Below are 20982 nucleotides of genomic sequence, written 5' to 3'. Positions count from 1 at the left end.
ACTCTTACTGCAAGAATTATCACCTATACATGGTTCACGTGATGATCCATGTCTATCCTACAACACATACCGTAGGTTGAATTCAGTGGTCCAAAATCTCAGAGAACACCCACTGTCATGAATCGATGATTGAGTACAGCCTGTGCCATCGGCCGTTTCCGGAAGTCAGGATTCAGCATTGCCTAAACCAAATGAAACATTGTTTTAGAACAATATGCAACCAACAGGGAAGTGCATGCGACAATGCAGAAACAATGAACTAGCAGCATCTAAGAATACATAAGTTGGCGGCTATTCGTTGAGCATGTGGATTAATGCAAAGAAACAGAAAATTAGGCAGAACCCTTAAGACATCGGAGTGAGAAAGTAGGGAAGAAGAAGGATAACAGTCATCCTATATCTATGTACGAAATGACAGACCAATAATGCTATGATCTTGGAACCGGAGAGAAAAATGTAAAATGTGTAGGAAACAACTATACTACACAAGCAATATCAAAGTAACTTGATCCTCCACCAGCGAATATTTAGGAATTATCTGGAGCAACATATGATTCAAACTTCTTTGAACGGAAAATTGATCATACTTGAACAGACATTCCAACTTATTAAACGCCCTAAACAGATCCCATTAAGCCTTCGTCGTTACTAAGTAATAAATTCTTCTCTATCTTGGAGCATCAATCAATCTTACACAAAAGGTTACTGAATAACAATAACATTTTAAACATGCTAACAATTATTGGGGTTGTTCTTGAATCAAGTAAGTACTGCAATTCTGATATAAACATATCATAGGTCGAACGATCCTGAAAATAGGGATTAAGCAGAATACTTGAGACCAGATATTGGAAAGTATGGAAGCAGGGAAGAAAAACCACATCCATCAGTCCACCCTATTACACTTTTTGTTATATTACGTAGAGATATTGAAGGTGCCACCTTTCTGGTAAGGCAGGACTCACCAACTAGGCTTAATTTGTTGTTGGAATTCGAGAGAGAGATAGCAGAATGTGCTAGTACAAAAGTTTATAGTATACAGGCTTCCTAAGTAAATCAAACACCCCGATTTTGTGGTGAAAAATAAATCATGTGGAGCAACACATGATAAAAGAGGGAATCTATATCAATGCTGGTCCTTCAAGTTGCCTCAGATGGTAAACTGTCACACTGTATGACTATAACATATCAAATGCCTAGAAGGGAGCCTTGCTTTTAGAACTATCTTCTTCTAATATTAGGAGCTTCTATCAGTCTCACCGGAAGAGGTTTTGAAGTAGCCATAAGGCCCGTAACTTTCTCTAGAACATGCTAACTATTTCTAGTTTTCACTATTCATGTCAACTACTGAAATTCAGATATGTCATATTTCGTAGGTTTCAAAAAATATAGATATGTTTGAAGTGACTACCAAAGTGGACATATATGTACACTAACTTAGTTCATATTAAATTCATCATATAATGCTGAAATAAAGCTGAAATAGTACTGAAACCATTGATTCAGCTGTTAATGAAAGAGAACCTGGAGTAACTCCCACCCAGCACCATCTCCAAGATCCAAGAATTTCACAGCATCTAATAGCCCGTCATCTGCTAAACAATACCTGCCAAAACAGAAACCAGGAAACAATAAGAAACAGAAGCAGAAACAATACAAAGCCACAATACCACCACACGTATATGTTATTGAATAAAGGAAAAAATTAACACTCAAAACTAGGACAGTGTTTGCAAGGTTTTTAGCAACCCAATTATTACATACCATACATCTCATTGACCAAAAAAATCTACCAGACATCTCCTTATAACACAGAAGATGTTGTAGATGATTAACTTTTGTGCAAAATATGCAAATTTAGCCAGGAACCAAAATTTAATAATCCAAATCGTCCAACTGTGTAGTAATCACACAAAATAGAAAATCAGGATCGATCAGAAGATTCTGAAAATGATAACTTAGATAGGGCAAAAACAATTCTGTGGAAAACGAAGATTAGACCGGGAAAATTTTGCATAATTTACATGACCAAATGAATTTCAGGACACGCAAGGCAACATTTTTTTAATACACACCCGACGCAAGATTATGCTTTCTCCCTGTGTGCAGTATTTCTATTTACCATTAACTGTTACTAAAAGCTTTATTCAGACCTCAGACTACAGATTAGTACTTCCATTCTTCCAGTAACTTGGTTCCATAACAATATGCCCTCAACAACAGAAACAAAGGTAACGAAGTATGAAGCCAACAAAGCTATAGGAAGTTCTCCAAAAAGAGGGGAAGTTCTACTCTACAGAGAACTTTCATAGGACATCAAAATATCTTACTCTCTCGTTGCTCCAAGATCAAGTTGGAAAGTGTTCTCCAAAAGCCTCTGTAGTCAACAAGGTAAACAGTTATTTCTAGAAGACTTAATAATATGTACTGTCACTGATGAAATAACTTGGTAAGAAAAGAACTATCATTTTGGGAAGCCCAAGTTTTTGGGGCCAAGAGCACTTTTCTCAGAAGATCATGTTCCTGACAATTTGAAGGAGAAAAAAGAAAAAGAATAACAGTCGGGCAGCCAGTTCTAAAAGTTTGTCACTTGAGAGTTACAAACAGAAAATTTAGAAGTTTTAGTCTAAGAAACTATAGTAAGTCAATCTATATGGGTCACTATCTTCTTTTCTACGGTTCTTCTAACTAATTACTAATCCACTAATGTCTTTGTCTATATATAGCCGACCACAGTATATGACTATATGCAGTATTTATTCTATGTAATCCTACATGTACATCAATCAAACACGTAAGGAAAATAAACTAAGCCGAGAAGAAGACAAAGTTATGTTAATGTAGCTTACTTGCAATGAAAGACCATCCATTGTGCCTGCTTCACAAAATGGAACAAATGCCAAGTATGCGAAGAAAAGACCTGCTTCATATCTGCATGAAGAGATTAAAAAGTTAGTAAGCCGAATAACTCAAACGCTAAAATGGAGCCAAAGTGCATCAACTCACATGTCATCTGCTAGTCCAAATGCTCTTTTATCCATAGGTGTGAATGCACCAGCAGTAGATGCACGTCTCCAAAGTCCCTCTGACAGTAGTCCAGGTCTCCCTTCTAGATTTGAATACCTAGGAAACTATGTGTTTAAATATGCAACAGTGATAAAGTAATCCAATAAATCCTCATATCTAAGAAGAAAATTCAACAACGAATATACATATCAGTCCCCAATAATGCAAAAGGACCACATGACGAAGGAGTGATATTTGGCCCAACCACTACAAAATTCAGTTACAATAAAATTAACAAAAGAAGAAAGAGAATTACTTATTTCAAACAAACAAAAAAATTATAAAAGAAGAAGATTAGATGACAATTGTGATCTCCCCCTCTCTCATATACACAGTCTCTAGTACTATTCGATGTTTGTAGATATCCACTATTGATCTTTTCTGCTACTTGATACTACTTATTAGACAAAAGCAACAAAGTACTACTTTATATGCCTCAGACTCCAAAACAATAAGATTGGCCAAGACATTGCTTACCTAATGTCAACACAGAAGGCTAGATCCCGAAGTCGTGGCACTAAGTATATGGCCTCTCTCTCTACAATTGTGCTGCCGATAATTAACAAAATATGAGTAGGATATCACAGGGTGGAGATGACAGAGTAACAATATCTTTACAAACCAATTTTAAAGCATATTCAATGTTTCAGAGCAACATACTTGAGAATAACAGAAGCTGGTCCCAGACTCTGGTGTAACCTTTCACGATCATGCATGTATGCTAGACCTCTCATCGTGCCCTGAAGCAACTTGGTAACAAAGTATCTTCTGCGTTTGATGGTTTCCTCTTGCTCAAACTTATTCCAAACCTGTCCTCCCCCAGCACGGCTTTTTGAAACTCTTTCACTCATAACTTTTCCATAATCTGCCGCACTATATTTCCCGTCATTGCGAAAAGCCAGCCACTACACACAATAACTTCTTCATTATTATTACAAAACAGAACTAAATATCTCCTTTTATATGCCAAGTTTTAATATAAATTCCAAAAACAAACCTGCTCCCCAGTTTTTGTTTCAAACCCACCTATGAGTGTCACAAGATTCTGGCAGATACCATCTGAACTGTCCTGCAAAAGAAGTAAAAAGGTGATAATCGTTAAACAAAATATCAATAGATAAATAGCAGGAACTCTTTTAGTATTGTCTCCATTATAACTACGGAAAGGCACATGCAATCATACATGAGAATCTAAATAACAACTCATTACTTGAAGGGATATGTGAGCATTTAGCTCATTAGCAGCCATCATATCAGCCTCATTTCCACCAGCCCTTTTTCCAGGATAAACCTTCATGGTTTAAAATTTTTATTGTCAATTTGAAGTAGTGAAACACAATGATTCTGGAATTCTGGATCGAATTGTAAGTAAAGAGGACGAGAATGATCACAATAGTACCTTAAAAAACACCGGAGCCCCTTTCAGCGGACCCTGAGTAACTCTCCCATCATATAGCCTGCAAAAGAACTGCCATGAGTACTATCAGCATCTAGAAGTAGGAACTAACTAGACAGAACTTTTCATTGATGGTCACATCACAAACTTCCTTTTACTGCTTTCCTCAAACTTCTAGGTTCAGTAACTGTGGCCCTAAACTATACAAAACAGCTCTTACTACTTTGTTCTTAGAAACTTGCAATAAATTCGTGGTGTGTTTTCCATTACGAATCTCTCTCTCTTTTTCTCTCTCTCTCTCTCTCTCTCAATTTATCCTTTCCACTAGTGACTAGAAAGATATATCCTTTAGAAAGTTAGAATGTACCTGATCTTTACACTGCCTTCTCCCACATCTTGAACCCTCAACCGCCCCAAATCTCCAGATGAGTATTCAGCATCTATGCCCGGAGATCCCGAAAAGCTGTTTCAGTCAAAGAATAAGCAAAATAACATATCTTTCTATTGAATTGAAACCAAAATCAATTGAAAATGAAATCAAACAAAACAATTCAACGACGATTTGAGAATAACTACATCACCCAGATCATTTTCTCTATTCAATACATCTTAATTTCTGAGCACCCAAAACAAGAATGGTAGCAAATTGTGGAGCAGATATTATTACCTAGTGATGTTCATGAAGCCATAGCTGCCAATGAGTCGGCCCACCTCGAAGGAGTCCGAGTTGGTGATCAGACTCGCTCTACAGCACAGCCGAGTGGTCCGAGTCCGAGTTCTGATCGGTGGCGAGTTGGGTCTGTATAATTGACGTGGCGGGAGGAGCCGATCGGGTGGTGCGAGGAGCATGGTCGTTTTACAGTGGAGACTCTCTCTCTCACTCTCTGTTTCAGAAATGGCGCCAAATTGGTGGTTGAGGAAGTTGTGCAACAGAAGATAAGAAAAAGACTGTTTTGTTTGAGAGAATGTAGTAATACACTACATCTTGACCTAATTAACCGACGGTGCATTTAGGGTGTTATCGAATCAGAAAGTGCCACGTCACTGTCTGAAAGATTTTGATGGTTCACCTCCATTTGTGTTCCTCTGTGGCTTCACAATCTGAATTTTTGCATTTGGTTATTGGATAGTCACTCTTTGTTTTCCTAGGTTTTTGTTATTCCACTCCCTACATTATAGTCTTTCTTTGGTATCTGATTCTTAATATAATTGATTATGAACCGAAAGTTATGCATCTATTATAAAGGCTTCATATATTTGACAAGTTATTTTTTTTTTTTAATTAAAAGACCGATGCTGCTGCCCTCAAGCCTTTATTAATGAGACTGTCGGATACAAAAGAGGGACTTGAAATCTAAAGTGCAGATTACAATAAAGTCCCGACGTAATAGCGAGAATCTCTACAAAGTACATATACTCAAACAAACATCAACTATATACTTAAACAAACACCAACTAACAAAGAGTAATACTTTAATGGTAACTTTGTTTACATTAGTCATTTGTTTTTTGTCGACGACTCTTTCATCTTTTTTAAAGCAGAAGCCGGGGATTGTGAAGCATTGAAGAATGTGTTGGTAGAGTATGAGAACTGTTCTGGTCAACAGGTGAATTATCTGAAAAGTTGTACTTCGTTCAGTAAGAATGTGGCTATAGAGATGTTGGAGGCGATTGCTAGTTTTTTTTGGGGTTATAAGCATGACAAGTATCTTGATCTCCCTACTGAGATTAATTATTCAAAGTCTGAAGCTTTTAGGTTTTTAAATGACAAGATCGAAACCCGAACAAAAGGATGGCGTGAGAAAACTCTTGGTGGCATGCTATCTTTTGAGTTCCATTCAGCTAGTGTAGACTTAATATGTGTTGAGAATATACACATCCTAAATGGGAAAAAATGGGACCTTATTTGGTAATGAGATTATAAGGGTTTGGGTCATCCATCGCATTGCTAATTGGTTTTGTATGTGAACCCTATATTATTACTTGATCATAGTATGAGAGCGAGTTACTTACGTGTGCATGACTAACGACCACACAGGTTTCATGTCACTCAAAATGTTGTGCACGGGCATGTTGAGAATGTATATTCATCTGATATGGGAAAAATAGAACCTTGTTAGTGAGGTTGTAAGGTTTTGGGACATCTTATCTGTTTCTAATCGGTTTTGCATGTGAACCCCATATTACTTTCTTAATATTTCTCAATATGCTATGAATTTTATAACCCCCAACACTGTCCATTCCGAAACTATAACAGTGGAGCCGAACCACGCTGACTCGACTTCACTTTAGGTGCCTGGGTGAAGTAAGATGCGACCATTGAAAAACAGAAACCTGGTCCATCTTAGACAACCCATCTCACTCACCTAAGATCAACATGCGACCATTGAAAAACCATGAACCACCTTGAAGAAATTTTCGGCCACAATCGCAACCCCAACCTTCATAAAATTCACAATTGTCTTCTCCTAAATAATACCAAACAACAGTGTGGGATTCTACACTTAGACTCTTATCAACTTAACCACTGGTCGATCAAGTTTAATCCATCATCATAATAAAATAATAGGATTGATGACACCATTGATAACACAACACGTGTCCCTAATTGTATTCTTATACGCGGATACGGTTTCCTTATACAAGGCGGTGACAATAAAAATGCACCTATATAAACAGATTAATCCCCCAAATTGAAAAGAAAAAAAAAATCTGAGAACCAAACAAACAACTCAGCTCTGCAAATTTTCTCCCCCAAAACCTAAAGAGAGCTCCGATGGCCGCAATCAGTCTCCGGAAGGGAAACACCCGCCTGCCGCCGGAAGTCAACCGCGTCCTGTACGTGCGGAACCTTCCGTTCAACATCTCGAGCGAGGAGATGTACGACATCTTCGGGAAATACGGTGCGATACGGCAGATACGTATAGGGACGAACAAGGATACGAGAGGGACGGCGTACGTGGTGTACGAGGACATCTACGACGCGAAGACGGCGGTGGATCATCTCTCCGGGTTCAACGTGGCCAACAGGTACCTGATAGTGCTGTATTACCAGCAGGCCAAGATGGGCAAGAGGTTCGATCAGAAGAAGAAGGAGGATGAGATCGCTAAGATGCAGGAGAAGTACGGCGTCTCCACCAAAGATAAGTGATTCTGATTTTCTAGGGTTTCGAAATTTTAAGGATTTATCGAAATGTAGTTTGTTGAGGATTATGTGTGTAATGTGATATTTGGAGTTTGGATAGAGTTGATTATGTAAAATTTGTTCTTTGTGCCAGTAATCTATTGTTTGGTAATACTGATTAGAGTTTAGGATGAGTTTAAGAAGACCTTCATACTAGGTAAACCTTGGGATTTTAGCTCTTCGTTACATGTTGATTGATTGTGCTGATTGGAAAGTCTCAATATATTTAACAAGAGAAAACTGAACAGAAGTCTCTTATGTGATGACTATGAGAACTAACTAGATAGCCGCCAAAGCCTTTTGGGTCTTAGATTGTTCTGCATCTGCAGAAATTGTATCACTGATCTTACTGTTTTAATGCTTTTGTTAGAATTGTACTTCACTTATTTGAGATTATCTAGCTAATATATATTGAAATTCTAGGCAAGTGCTATCTAAATTTGCATAATTGTTTTATGCAAGGGTGAAGATTTCTCATAGCAGAGAACTATAACTTAGAAATTAAAACACTAATCTACCCTCCTTCAACTATAAGTTAGAACACTATCTTTAGTTCTTTACAGGTCTTCACTAAAGTTAAGATATTTTGATTTTGTTCATAACTTTCTTTGGTGATGATGTTAGGGAATTTCTAGGGTTGTATGTTTGTTTGTATCTCAGAATTTGGCGGATTTATCAAAATTCCGGTTATGTAGTTTGTTGAGGACTATGTGAGTTATGGTTTATGCTATGTGATATTTGGGAATTAGGGAAGGCTTTTGTCAGTAGTCAGATCTTATGCAAAGCCATTAGGTGCTTCAATAGTTTTCACAATTACATCTACAGCTTAGGTGTGTCTGATTTCGTGTACTGTCTCTAAGGTTACAACTGCCAAAGGTTGAAGTAGAGGCACTTGCAGAACAGAGAACAGTAATGTAAATATGATTAGGATGAATTGAGTGGAATGTTCATGAACACCAAGGGTGGACTTTCCGATGAACTTCAAGGGTGGGTAGTAGGGTTAGGTACTTCAGCATTAAGAAGGTTCCCCTATTGTCTCTGTTACGGGCGAAGTAGCTTGATCTGTTCAGTCATAATTGGAGAGCAAAACGTGACATGAGTACTTTAATTGAGATGCCAACATTATCTAGTTTTGAGCTGTGGTTCACATCACTCCAACTTAATCAAATTCTTCTTGGTAGTGGATTTCCTAGAAGACGGTAGAAGGTTAAAATGCCCTTACCCATCTGTCAAACAACTTGACTGCTAAAGGAATCAGGTCGAATGATTTTAAGGTGTGGAGGATTTGCACATAGAGGTTTCTTGATATTTGTATGGCTGAATGAGATTAGTGGTTGTACATACCCTCTTGAGTCTATTGGAGATAGAGCTTCGTGGTTAGATGTTTTATGAGTAAATCATGTTTGTCTGGTTAGGAAAAATGGATTTTTACTCGTGGTTGAGGTATGGATGTGACATTTATAATTGTGTCGTTAGATTTTTCATATGAAGAGGATGAACTTAACTTGCTTTTTTATAGCTCTTGTCCTCTATCAAGATAAAATGGTATTTTTCTTAAGTTGTATGGTTGCTGTATCCTGTAGTTATCATGGTTAATTAGAGTTGAATTGCTTAAGAAAGTATTGAAAGTGGATAAATTTGACTTTGGGTGTAGGGGCTGTTTAAGTCACTTGGAAACTCATTCGAGTGTCGACCAGTCCATTGGTGTGTAATTGGCAGGAGTAGGAGGATAGGATATTACAGTTGTAAGGTTTTGGGAATTGATTCCCAAGTCCCAACAGAGTTAGAATTACGTGAGGAATCCTTTGGAGGGTTAGACATGTCTAACTTCATTTACTGTCAAGGTTGAACTATGCTGGACTTGTTCGGTTCTGAAATTTACTGGAATAAAGTCGGATCAGTACATTAATTGATTCCAATATTGATAGGTTCCTAGTGTTCACTTGTGAAAGTTCTAGTCAGATCAGGAAATTTGTTTCGACTTTGTTTATGGATGCTGAAATGCTAGTTCAGCTTACTTATTTCTTTTGGCAATGGAAACAGGCTTTTATGTTGTGCTGTGGATGCTGTATAGGTCCTCAAGTTCTTAATGTTTTGTCGTTGATTGACGTTTCATCTTGGTTGTAATTCTTCGTCGCAAGTGTGACTTTTTTTTTTTTAGTTAGGAGTCCAAATAGTAAAGGGTAACTTGAATCTTAGACCAGCCTATAAGATGCAACTTCTCCACATAGAGTAGCCCAGGGGATGGAACTAAAGAATATTTTAACATTGGTTGGTATAACATAAAGTTCATAATGATCAGTAGTCAATCATTGAGTAAAGATTCGTGAAGTATTTAGAATTTAGAATTCTTCTTAGATGTATTATACTTTTAGTTAGAACTTTTGGTGCTCAGATTTAATTCTGATCCAAGAAATCTGAAAGCTTTTTTGGTTGGAGAGAACAGGAGTTCATACTTAGTTCCATATGCATAGCCAACCCTTCTGAGTCCTCTCCCTCTTGTGGTTGCTAAAAGACTTGATCCTAGTAGAGGGGGAGTATATTATTTTAGTGGTTAGGGTTAGTAATCTCAATATGATTAGGATAAAGTGAGTGGAATGTTCATCAACACCAAGGGTGGACTTTCTGATAAACTTCAAAGGTGGGTAGCAGGGTTAGATTTGTATAAGTTCTCTTATTGTTTCTGTCATGGTCGAAGTAGCTTGATCTGTTCAGTCGTAGTTGGAGAGGAAAAGTATGACATAGTACTGTAAGTGAGATGAAATCCAGCAGTATCTAGTTTTGAGCTGTGGTTAACATCACTTCAGCTGAGTTGGCATCTTGTTGTAAATCTTATCTTTGCTAGCTCTCCTAGTCAGCCCTTCTGCTGCTTCAGTATCTTTTAGTGCTAAGCTACTTGCACTTGGTTGTGATGTGTTGTTTTAGGTTTTCAAATAATTGTAGATCCTTGAGTTCTCAGGCTAGTCATGGTTCTTTTTGGCTCTGACAGAATGATACCACAAGGAGTTGCACTTAATCATGTGCTTCTTGACTGTTAAAGGAATCAGAATGAATGATTTCAAGGGTTTGGGGAATTTGCAGAGTAATATATCTTGATGTTTGTATGGCTGAATAAGATTAGTGCTTGTGCCCTTTGGAATTTGGTTGGTCTGCTCAAATGGATCTGTACTTGTATGGATTCCTTGGAACATGTATAAATGTGGGTCATTATATTTTATATGGACAGATGAGCTTCACTTGTATAGCTCTTGCATGCCCCCTCCCTCCCACCCACCCACCCTTTAGACGAATGGTATTTTGTCTTGTAATAGTTGTATTGTTGGAGTACTAGTGTGCCTACTCCATCACTATGGTTGAGGAGTGTTGAAGTTGCTTTAGACATTACTGAAAGTGAATAAATTTCATTAAGGGTGAAAGTGAATAGACTCATAAACTTAAACATGTCCAATGTCATCCAGTATCTCAAGACACTCCATTGCTTCATAACTTTCTAACATCATCCGTTCATGTTCCTCATCGAAGTTCTTGAGCTGGAGAATTCCATCTTGCAACTTCAACATTTATGTCTTCCCTTTCCCAATGCTCTATGGCGTAGAACTCAGGTTTGTCATAGAAACTTAACTTCCCTAGAATCTTGAGTTTGTGTCACACTTGTTCTCATACACCTGCAATTCCAGTCCATCACTAATTATCTGGAAGGCCAAGTACCTCCAAGGTTGTTGATTGAAGGGACGGGGATATGTCTGAGGTCGTCCATCTGAAATGGTCTTCTATTGTTGTTTGTGCAGAAGGGGTGACAAAGAATATCCAGTGTCCAGTGGTGCTGAGTTTATAGTAAAATCTTTTTTTAGGCTACTTGTTTTAGCTGGGTGAAGCCATCCTCTTGGAAACCTGGTGTGAGTAGCTGTCAATGACAAAGTTCTTTACAACTGAGGATTAGAGAACTGGTAAGAAGAGGTGTTTCAAAGCGAGAAGCAAATTGTCACATTTGCAGGTCAAGGTGTCATTAATCCTAAGGAGTCATTTGAATGTGATTTTTGTGATTATAGCTGTAAGGTAAATCGTAGCAGCAGTTCATAAACTTCCTCTCAGTTAGGACCCTGTAGAAAAATTATCTTATGGTCTACGCATTTGTCAGTGTAATTGATTTGTTTTGTTTCACACTGATTGTCCAATTCCTTCTTCTTTTCTATCATATTGGTGATATGCATTTTCCCTGGATACGGTTCTTTGGCTTTCTGATACACATTTAACAGAAGAGGAAAGTACCAGTTTCGCATCGAAGGACTGCAATATTGTTGAGTATTATCACCTGTATAGTACTACAATTGTTTAGTCTGAAGTAGCCTATGAACATCCCTTAAAAGAAACACTAGGATCTTAAAATTAAGTGTCATAACTGTTGAGATATAAATCTCACATCGGGTTATCCACGTTCAAGTGTAAAGCTCAAAGGCCACACACATTCCACGTCATCTAAAATGTTGTTCACGTGTTAGACTTGAAAATTCGTCACACGTGCGGGGGCGTATTGAGATATATATAAATCTCACATCAGGAATATAAAACCTTATCTGTGGGTTAATAAGGGTTTGAGTCGATTTATCCATTACCAATTGGTTTTGGATGTGAACCCTAGACTATTTTATTATGGTATCAGAGAGGGTTACTCACGTACACGTATGAATGCGTAACGGCCACACGAACTCCACGTCACCTAAAATGTTATCCACGTGTTAGGCTTAAAAATTCGTCACATGTGCGGGGGCGTGTTGAGATATAAATTTCACATCGGGAAAATAAGACATTGCCTGTGATTTATAAGGTTAGACTTGAAAATTCGTTACACGTGCGGGGGCGTGTTGAGATATAAATCATTAAATCCCACATCGGGAAAATGAGACCTTGTATGTGGTTTATAAGGGTTTGGGTCACTCCACCCATTGCCAATTGGTTTTGGATGTAACCCCTAAACTACTTTATCAATAATTATGAATTCACGTATGGAATTTGAAGTACTAGTTGAGTTTGAGTTTGATTGAGTTGAGTGGAAAAGAAATCAGGATTGTTTGAGTTGGTATGGAATCATACCACTGCAAAAAGATTGTTTGAGTTGATGTTGTCAAGGGGGGTTTTAAAGATTGTTGAAGCTACCTGTTTCTAGTTGCAACAATCGGAACAGGCGTGTTGGTGTTGTGAATGTTCCTAATGTAACATTGTGTCTTGGAAAAATTGTCTGAACTTTTAGCGAAGCAAAACTTCTGTATCTCACATTTTAAAAATATCAAAATGGTGTCCCATGTTTTGACCCCAACATAAGTTTGGTATCTAGTTTATTTGGTTCCGTTCAAAGACCATTGACTCCGTTTAAAAAATTAACAACTGAAGGATACTATCGTCCTTTCGTATCTTAACATTTTACTTCTATTTTCTTAATCTCTCTCTCCTACCTTATCTCTCTCTAAGTTCCACAGGATTCCACCACCACTAAAACCAACCACCGTTAGCCCACCCGTCTCCAGTGATCGGCATCCAGCTGGGCGGTGCACGACGCCATAGACCTTCCATGGAACGCCAGGGGTGTTGAGGATAGGAGGATGCTGTTGCCGACTATTTTGATTTCGGCAAGGCTGTTCCGGCGTCGGAGCCGCATATAGGCGACGGGTGGTGGGAAGAGAAGAGTGAATTTTATGAGTTCAGGCGGAGATGATGCTTCCGGTGATTGGCGGGAAGGATGCGGTGGCTTTGGATGAGAATTCTGAGAAATGAGACGCTGATTTATCAGGTTTTCTTTTTCTAAATTTGGTGGCGAAAAATTGAGTAAAGTAAATAGGATGTTGATGCCAAAATGAGTAATTTCAGTTTAATTGTTGCCGTATGTCACTACCAGAAGAAAAGCTTTAGCCGAAGAAAATAAAAAAACCAGGCCGACGAATTATTTTTTTGTCGGTTAACGTGGACTTTAGCCGACGAAATTTTTCTTCGTCGGCTAATTTAAATTTTTGTCGACTTTGGTCAACTTTAGATCTGAATAATTTTTTTCGTCAGCTATAGTCTGTGAACTTTAGCCGACGAAATTTGTAAAATTTTATCCAACGAAAAATATAATTTCGTCGGCTAAAGTGCCTTATATTTGCAGATTTGGACAACAACTCATCTGGGAAAAAAAAACTATACGTAGAACCTTCAAATGCAAAAAAGTCGTGAAATAAGATATGACCAGAATAGTGAAATACGTTCACAGTTGAAAAATCAAGGTATTCCGGTAAAGTCTCGGTGCCGATAGTTGCGGTCAATACAATTTACCCTTATTATTCACTATGCTGCAGATTTGGCGTTTGATGTCTGATTGACTATTGTGATACCTTTCCGGAAGGTAATGGCCCTAGCCCTATGAGTGAAACTCATTGCTATTGCCATGATATATGGGTCTTTATGGCCATCCGAGTCTGTTTAGGGCTTCAAAATGCAGTTTTCTTATTTCCGATTAGAGTTGACCGTTTCGATTGAGCCCTTAACGTTGTCAAATCCAGTTGAATTTTTTACCTATAGACATCTTTTGTCATAATGATCATATCTGACGGTCGAATTTTGGTTTGTGAATTTTAGTCATCGGAATCACGTGTCTACTATTTACCGTTATTATTCCCTATGGAGAGCCCTATCGTCGGAAGTTAAATGTCTCAAAATTTTTATATGGGCAGTTGCGTCTCATCTACGTGAGAGTTTTTTGTGTGGAAGGTTTGACCAAACTACGTAATATAGAGGGAGATATGAGCGTTTTCGTGTGATAAGTAACGATGGATTAAGGTTGACCGTTTCGATCGAGCCCTTAACGTTGTCGGATCCAGTTGAATTTTTTACCATAGATATCTTTTGTCATAATGATCATATCTGATGGTCGAATTTTGGTTTGTGAATTTTAGTCATCGGAATCACAACGTGTCTACTAATGTTGTATAACTTGTTTAGTAGGTTATACAACTTTGTGAACCAACTCTACATAGGAGGCAAAATTATCAAAAATCTTGTGAAATAAGATGTGTTCAGAATGGTGAAATACGGCTATGGTTCAAAAATCACGTAAATCGGGTAACGTCTCGGTGCCGATAGTAGCTGTCAACCCTATTTACAGTTATTATTCCCTATGGGGAGCCCTATCTTTGGAAGGTAAATGTCTCAAAAATTTTATATAGGCGGTTGCGTCTCATCTACGTGAAAGTTTTTCGTGTGGAAGGTTTGACCAAACTACGTAATATAGAGGGAGATATGAGCGTTTTCGTGAATTTATAGACTTTAGCCGATGAGATATTAAAAAAGTCGTCGGCTAAAGTCGAAAAATTTTCAAATTTTTTGGCGGTAAACCAAATTTGGAGGAAAATTTTCAAAGGACTTTAGCCGACGAAAATATATGAAAAGTCATCGGCTAAAGTCAAAAAAAATTTCAAAATTTTCAACCAAAATTTTCAAAAGAGTTTAGCCGACGAAAATAAAGAATTTCGTCGGGTAAAGTTCTTTATATAGGAGTTTTACCGGAGGTGGATGGTAAGAAGTCAGAAAAATGCCAGATTTTCTTCTCGGCCTACCTCTGCCGTCAAGCCACCGGAGACCGCCACACTTGTCCCAAAAGCTTCGCCGTTGTCTCTACTTCATTGCTGGACAGGTGGTGCATCAAGTGGCGCCGCCGTGAGGGATAAATCGAGCTCCAAAACTCCACCGGTTCGGATTCGGTATCGATCGAATTTCTCTTTCCTCAGGTCACCATTTGGTGAGTTCTATATATGGATAAGTTGAGTTTGATTAGTACTAAATTCCCTTAGAATTTGGTAGCTCGATTCTGTGTGTGTGAGGAGAATCGAAGATTTGAAGTTTTTAGGGTTTAAAATTGGGGATTTTTATATTTTGATTCAATTGACCTGTTTAGGCTTAGAATTAGGCTTGGACTTCTTCTAGAAAGTTGTTCGAAATGTTGAGAGGAAGATTCTGTCAAATTTTGGTGGTGATTGGAGGTGGCCGAAAGTTTCTGCAGTTTTTTTTTCCAAAACCAGCAACTTTAGCCGACGATCGGCTATAGTTTTTTATATTTTTTTATAAGGTTTAGCCGACGAATTATGGAATGTTTTGTCGGCTAAACCCTCCTAAAGCCGACGAAACAGACTATATTTCGTCGGCTATAATTATTTTTTAATTTTTATTACATACTTTAGCCGACGAAATTCGTCGGCTAAAGTCTGGGACAATAGCCGACGACGTCTTCTGTCGTCGGCTAAATACTGGGACAATAACCGACGACGCTTTCTAGTTTTGTCGGCTAAAGTCATCGCCGACGACCCTTTCCCGACGAAACTATAGCCGACGAGCCTTCGTCGGCTAAGATCTTAGCCGACGAATTAAGCTAACAGACCGACGAAACTTTTTCGTCGGCTAAAGTGCTTGTCCTGGTAGTGTGTAGTGTGGAGATCGTATTCTGGTTTATGTGCATATCTTCACTTTGTTGCATTAATTTTGAATGGAGGGGTCTGTACTGCGCTTGCTATCACAAATGTCATCACCCATCTCTCTGGTTAGTCACACCGGCGGTGAGTAATTGTTTTAGAGGCGGCAAGACGTGAGAGCGAAATTGTGGTGATTACTTGAGGTGAAGGAAAGAGAAGACTGTATGTGAGTTTTGGAGGAGAGGGCCACCGGATCAAACTATATGAAGCTGATGTTGTATTCCACAATCTCTAGATTGAGGATATGCATAAGTCTATGGTGATTATATGCATGTGTATACGCATCTCTTTCTTGGCAAAAAGCTGAAAAGCTTGGTGAGATTTGAGGAAATGGAAAAAGAAGATATCTATTTTGGGTGTGTCTAAGAGAAGAGATGAGTCATGTTCAAAAAAGAAAAAAGAAAAAGAAAAAAGAAAAAAGAGAAGGGATGAGAGGAGAGGAGCTGTCCTTCACAAACTAAAAACTAGTTTGGTTTTATTACGTGAAAAGAGTAACAAAAATTAAATGTCAAGGGTTATTTGGTCATTTCAAGTTAAAATATGGCTGCTGTCAGTTATTTTCAGGAACGTTTTTGAAACGTGAGATATGAAAGTTTTGCTTCGTTAAAAGGTGAGATATTGTTTAGACAATTTTTCCGTGACCATAGTGTGATTTTTCTTCTCATTGTGAAATGTTATTTGGGGCTCCAAACTGTTATGGGGAACTTGATCTATGACCAGCTTATTGGATGCGACTTCTCCACTTAGCTTTTAAGGCATGGTACTACGGAATATCTCGCATTGGTTGGCATAACATGAAGTTTGATACTAATCATTGACTAAATTTAAACAAAGAAAATCAATTCTGACTTGCACTTCTACTCGTTTCTAAATATCATAATTCTGATACAATGTCATAATATCCTTCTTGGTTTCGAAAGCTAAATGCCAGCCCTTGCATTCGTCATTGCTACAATTTAGGTCACTGAACATTTCACAATATTCAGATTACATGCCTTCTTATGCAATCAAATAAGTGAAGACCGAAAAATTACAGAAGGGGGCCGATTTAGGGATATGTTGTTTGACTTGGATAATATAGCGTCGACCATATCATGTTGTACGTAACTTGCAATGATTCAGATAAGATCTTGTGAATGATCCCATACAATCGTAGCGTCGCAAGGCGCTTTCCAAGTGAACCATCCAGTCAAGTACAAACGAGTCAGGAGTTTTCTGAAGGAGATGTGAATGCAGCGATATAATCAAAGCTACGCCCAAAGGCATAGGTTCCTGCTGCAGTATGTGATGATCAACCTACAAAATGTGCAAACCAATTGTCATATTGACAATCCATCACCAAGTCACATAACAACCACAAAAAAGATCATTAAACTAATACCTGAGTCAATAACCATAATACAAGACCAGTATCAGCTTTTTCATCTCTTTCTAAAGCATCTGTCAGAGCCTCCTCATACTTTCTTTCATTCACCAACCTTGACAGCTGATCCTCTACAGTTCGAGACCCTGATACTGCGGAGCTAAAACTTTCCTGCAAATAACAACAGAATGCAAAGTCACACATAAATAACCCCATGCATTATAATTTGTGAAGATTCCATGCAAACATAACCACAACACATGCAAACATAGACTCATCCCGTGATATAGGCAGGTGAAATGAGACACAAAAGATCTAAAATTTTAGATGCCAGAACATCTAAAATTCTTACCTGACGGTAAGATACAGCCAAAGGTACTGTCTGACTTTGCTCTATAGCTTGAGTGATTGCAGAAACAGGAACTTCTTTAACATCAGCTAATCCATCTTTCACATTTTTCTCTAACATGACTTCAAGGTCCTTGTTAAGATCATCGATCAAATTAGTTACTTTTCCAGATAACTCAAGAAGCTGAGCCAACAGAGCATCATTATTGTCCTCTATAGCCTTCGACATTGTCATCGGCTTAAGCAATTTTTCATGCATACCCATTAACTGCACATATGATGAAAAGCCATAGTTAACAGAAAGGATAATGGACAAGAAAACAAGGTTTGATTACACATAACACAACCGTAACACATGCAAACATAGAACCCTTTGCTCTTCCCATGATATAGGCAGGTGAAATGGAACACAAAAGACCATACTAATATACCAGTTCACAATTTGCCCAATAATAAATGACTTGAAGACAGACTTAAATGGCAGTATACTAAGCCTATTTTACTAAGTTAAACTGAAAATAGTTGGTACGTCAAGATAATTAAATGCCCAAATTTCAGCACTCACCTTATGCATCATATTCTGCATGGCCATAGTTTGAGGAACTGCAGCTTCTCCAGAGGAGGTACTTAAACTCCCACCTGCTTCATTGGAGGATGCTACTGAGTTGAGCACACCTGGTGACGGGGAAGATGGACCTGATGCTTCCTGTTTTTTTGACTTTGCATTTGGTGTTTGTAGTTGCGATGTGGTTGTGGCAGTAGCCGACCCAGATACATTTTTTGCAGACTGGTCCTGATCTTCCTCTCCAGAATGAGGCTGAGCAAGTGGTTCAGACATGCTGGCACCATCACCTGGCGAATTTTCTTCATCTTGAGCACCTTTTTTCAGCTTTTTTTCCTTTTTTTCCTGCCTTTTTTTGTCCTTCTTTTCTTCTTCAGTGAAAGCTGAAAGCAGTGCCTGCTCGATTCCGATGCTGATGTGAGCAATAACATCTTTCCCGTAGAAGAACTGCTCATCCCCAAAACAAGTTCCTTCACTTGTTTCCTGTAGAAAGGCGAGCAACTTCTCAAAACTTAAACGTTGGAAATTCTCAGGATTAAGAGTCCCCAAGATTGAGCCAGCCGCCTTAGAAAAATTGATATGCTGAATAGTAAATGAGTCATTCTGTGGCAGGTGTGGAGCATACTTCAAACAAAATCCATACTCTCTCAAAAAGCTTTCCACATTCTTAACAGGTAAAGGTGGCAAACATAAAGCTTTATGTCCTTCATCCAGTTGATCCCAATATCTCTCTAGTTTGATTAGAGTGTTTTTTTTCTGTTCTTCCCTTTTCTCTTTCTCTGCTTCCTTTTCTGCTTCATTTTCTATTTTGAGAAAACAAAGTTCCCGGGCATGATTCAGGTGCGAGAGATAAACACGGTTACATTTTTGACACCTTTTCATGCCGGCAATATCCGCGAAGTAGGTCAAGAATTTGATTGCACGCTGCTGCTCCATCGTGAGCTGGGGAGGATTCTTGCCATCCATGCCTACAGTTTGAGAATCAAAAGAATCAAAGGTAAATAATAGAGAAGCAGGCGTGAGAGAGAAAGGGTAGATTGGGAAAGGCAGCAAGGAAGAGTTGAACAAGAGTGTATAGGCAAACTAGGGATTCAGAGAAATAAATTCAGATCTAGCATATTGCATCAGCTATCTTAGCAACAAATCACCATATACAAATCCAAAGCTTCGATTCCATTAGGAAGCAGATCGTAGAGAAAGCTATATATCTTCAGCAAATCCATAACAAAATCTTCAACAAACGAAGAGAGAATCACTTATCTCTAGAGAAAGTAGCTGGAAAAAATACCTACAAAATCGATTTCAACCCGGTTTGGTCGGCGCGGCACCGCAGGGATGATTCTCTCAATTATCAGTTTATCAGTTTAAGGTGTCTAGGGTTTCGGGTTTCTATCGAAGGGCGGAGAAGGGGGTGTGGATGTGTTAAAAGCAATTTCGTCCCTCCCTCAATAATGGATTTCTATTTCTTAGTCTATTTTGGGCTTAAGTCAGCTTAGCCCAAAGGTAAGCCCAAATTTGAGTGTGTTTTCCTAGTGATCAAGGAATTAGGCTCAAACCTTGGTTTACCGTTGTTTTTAAGGAATTTTTGATGGAATGGAATTCTGGAGTTTCCATATTGACACAAATGGTTTTGAAAACGCAGTTATGCAAGACACACTCATTTGAGACAAATTTTGAAAAGGTTGCGTAACAGTGTTTTTCGACAATAGATTATGTCTTGGATCAGTGTATCACAATTGGTGGTGATCATGAGACTACATAGTGTCACTCCTATAAACACCCTTGGTTTTAGCTGTGCAAATCTACTAAATGTGTCTCATGTGAAAGCACCCTATCGAAAACCTCATAAGCGTAAGAAATGAGTAGTTTCGATTTCAAAAAAAAAAGAAAAAAAAAGAGCAGTTTTAGTAGTTAACAAAAAACAAGAATATAACATGACGATTGCGTATAACAATATTCAAAAAAGGTACATGTTGAGTTTGACATATACCATCTAGTGAAACCGAACGAATTATAGCCTAATCAGAATTCAAAAATTTATATGTAAAACGAAAAATAGAAATTCAGCTTTAGAGAAATATGGTTGTAATATGTGATTATATCAATGAGAAATGAGCACTTGGTGGTCACTTTAGCAACATGTGTTTGCATCTTGACTCTTTCCAGTTGGTTATAGAAAATTATACATCCCAATGTTCCTTAACTTCCCAGGAAACCTTACATTATTTCGATTTGGAGATGTTTACATAAATGAAGACTCTTATTCTCACCATCATGTCACTATGGGATCCTAACAAACATTGTGTATTTTACAAATCCTAGTTAGTCTAAGAAACTCAGGTAACGTCGAAGATTAGAGGTCGAAGGTGATTCCAAGTTGGTTATTGATGCACTGAAATGTCATATTTGCTCCATCTTTTGTAGACTAATCAAGATAGTGAAATACATTAAAACTCAGAGGTTCTCTCTACAATGACCTTAGAACTTCAGAAGGCGCCAAGCGCCAACAACAACGATTTTGTGGCCCGGTGGTGGCCATGACCTTTAACTTTATGGTGTCTGTGGGGA

At 38.2% G+C, this 20982-nt stretch overlaps 3 protein-coding genes across 3 annotated transcripts; 1 reads left to right on the top strand and 2 right to left on the bottom strand.

Moving 5' to 3' along the window:
- Positions 1–5311, bottom strand: LOC101310409. The gene is made up of 12 exons (XM_004297938.1): positions 5130–5311; positions 4830–4925; positions 4466–4523; positions 4277–4357; positions 4064–4135; positions 3727–3971; positions 3544–3615; positions 3007–3123; positions 2850–2931; positions 2331–2377; positions 1525–1606; positions 1–182 (listed from the first exon to the last, which is right to left on the bottom strand). The coding sequence occupies exons 1-12, from the start codon at positions 5309–5311 to the stop codon at positions 99–101; spliced, it is 1218 nt and encodes a 405-aa protein (XP_004297986.1). The 3' UTR covers positions 1–98.
- Positions 5312–7162: 1851 nt separating this feature from the next.
- LOC101311749 (pre-mRNA branch site p14-like protein-like) lies at positions 7163–7778 on the top strand. Its single transcript, XM_004296575.1, has one exon. It carries the CDS (start codon positions 7239–7241, stop codon positions 7611–7613), a length of 375 nt encoding a protein of 124 aa, XP_004296623.1. The 5' UTR covers positions 7163–7238; the 3' UTR covers positions 7614–7778.
- Positions 7779–16980: 9202 nt separating this feature from the next.
- On the bottom strand, positions 16981–19746 carry LOC101307878. The gene is made up of 4 exons (XM_004296562.1): positions 18418–19746; positions 17857–18120; positions 17523–17675; positions 16981–17437 (listed from the first exon to the last, which is right to left on the bottom strand). The coding sequence occupies exons 1-4, from the start codon at positions 19378–19380 to the stop codon at positions 17234–17236; spliced, it is 1584 nt and encodes a 527-aa protein (XP_004296610.1). The 5' UTR covers positions 19381–19746; the 3' UTR covers positions 16981–17233.
- Positions 19747–20982: the final 1236 nt, after the last annotated feature.

This window comes from Fragaria vesca, linkage group LG4, assembly GCF_000184155.1.
Source record: "Fragaria vesca subsp. vesca linkage group LG4, FraVesHawaii_1.0, whole genome shotgun sequence".
In the NCBI taxonomy this organism is placed as follows: Eukaryota; Viridiplantae; Streptophyta; class Magnoliopsida; order Rosales; family Rosaceae; genus Fragaria; species Fragaria vesca.
Note: the sequence above shows the minus strand (reverse complement) of the source record. Positions and strands in the feature narration are given on the sequence as shown.

What these genes read in the sequence shown, in the direction of transcription:
- LOC101310409 (XM_004297938.1), bottom strand. Translation starts at nt 5,311, where the DNA reads ATGCTCCTCGCACCACCCGATCGGCTCCTCCCGCCACGTCAATTATAC. An exon ending in AAACAAAAACTGGGGAGCAG is followed by an intron (nt 3,972 to 4,063) that starts GTTTGTTTTTGG and finishes TATTGTGTGTAG; the next exon opens with TGGCTGGCTTTTCGCAATGA. An exon ending in GATCTTGGAGCAACGAGAGA is followed by an intron (nt 1,607 to 2,330) that starts GTAAGATATTTT and finishes CTGTTTTGGCAG; the next exon opens with GTATTGTTTAGCAGATGACG.
- LOC101311749 (XM_004296575.1), top strand. Translation starts at nt 7,239, where the DNA reads ATGGCCGCAATCAGTCTCCGGAAGGGAAACACCCGCCTGCCGCCGGAA.
- LOC101307878 (XM_004296562.1), bottom strand. Translation starts at nt 19,380, where the DNA reads ATGGATGGCAAGAATCCTCCCCAGCTCACGATGGAGCAGCAGCGTGCA. An exon ending in TGCAGAATATGATGCATAAG is followed by an intron (nt 18,121 to 18,417) that starts GTGAGTGCTGAA and finishes TCATATGTGCAG; the next exon opens with TTAATGGGTATGCATGAAAA. An exon ending in TGGCTGTATCTTACCGTCAG is followed by an intron (nt 17,676 to 17,856) that starts GTAAGAATTTTA and finishes TGTTATTTGCAG; the next exon opens with GAAAGTTTTAGCTCCGCAGT.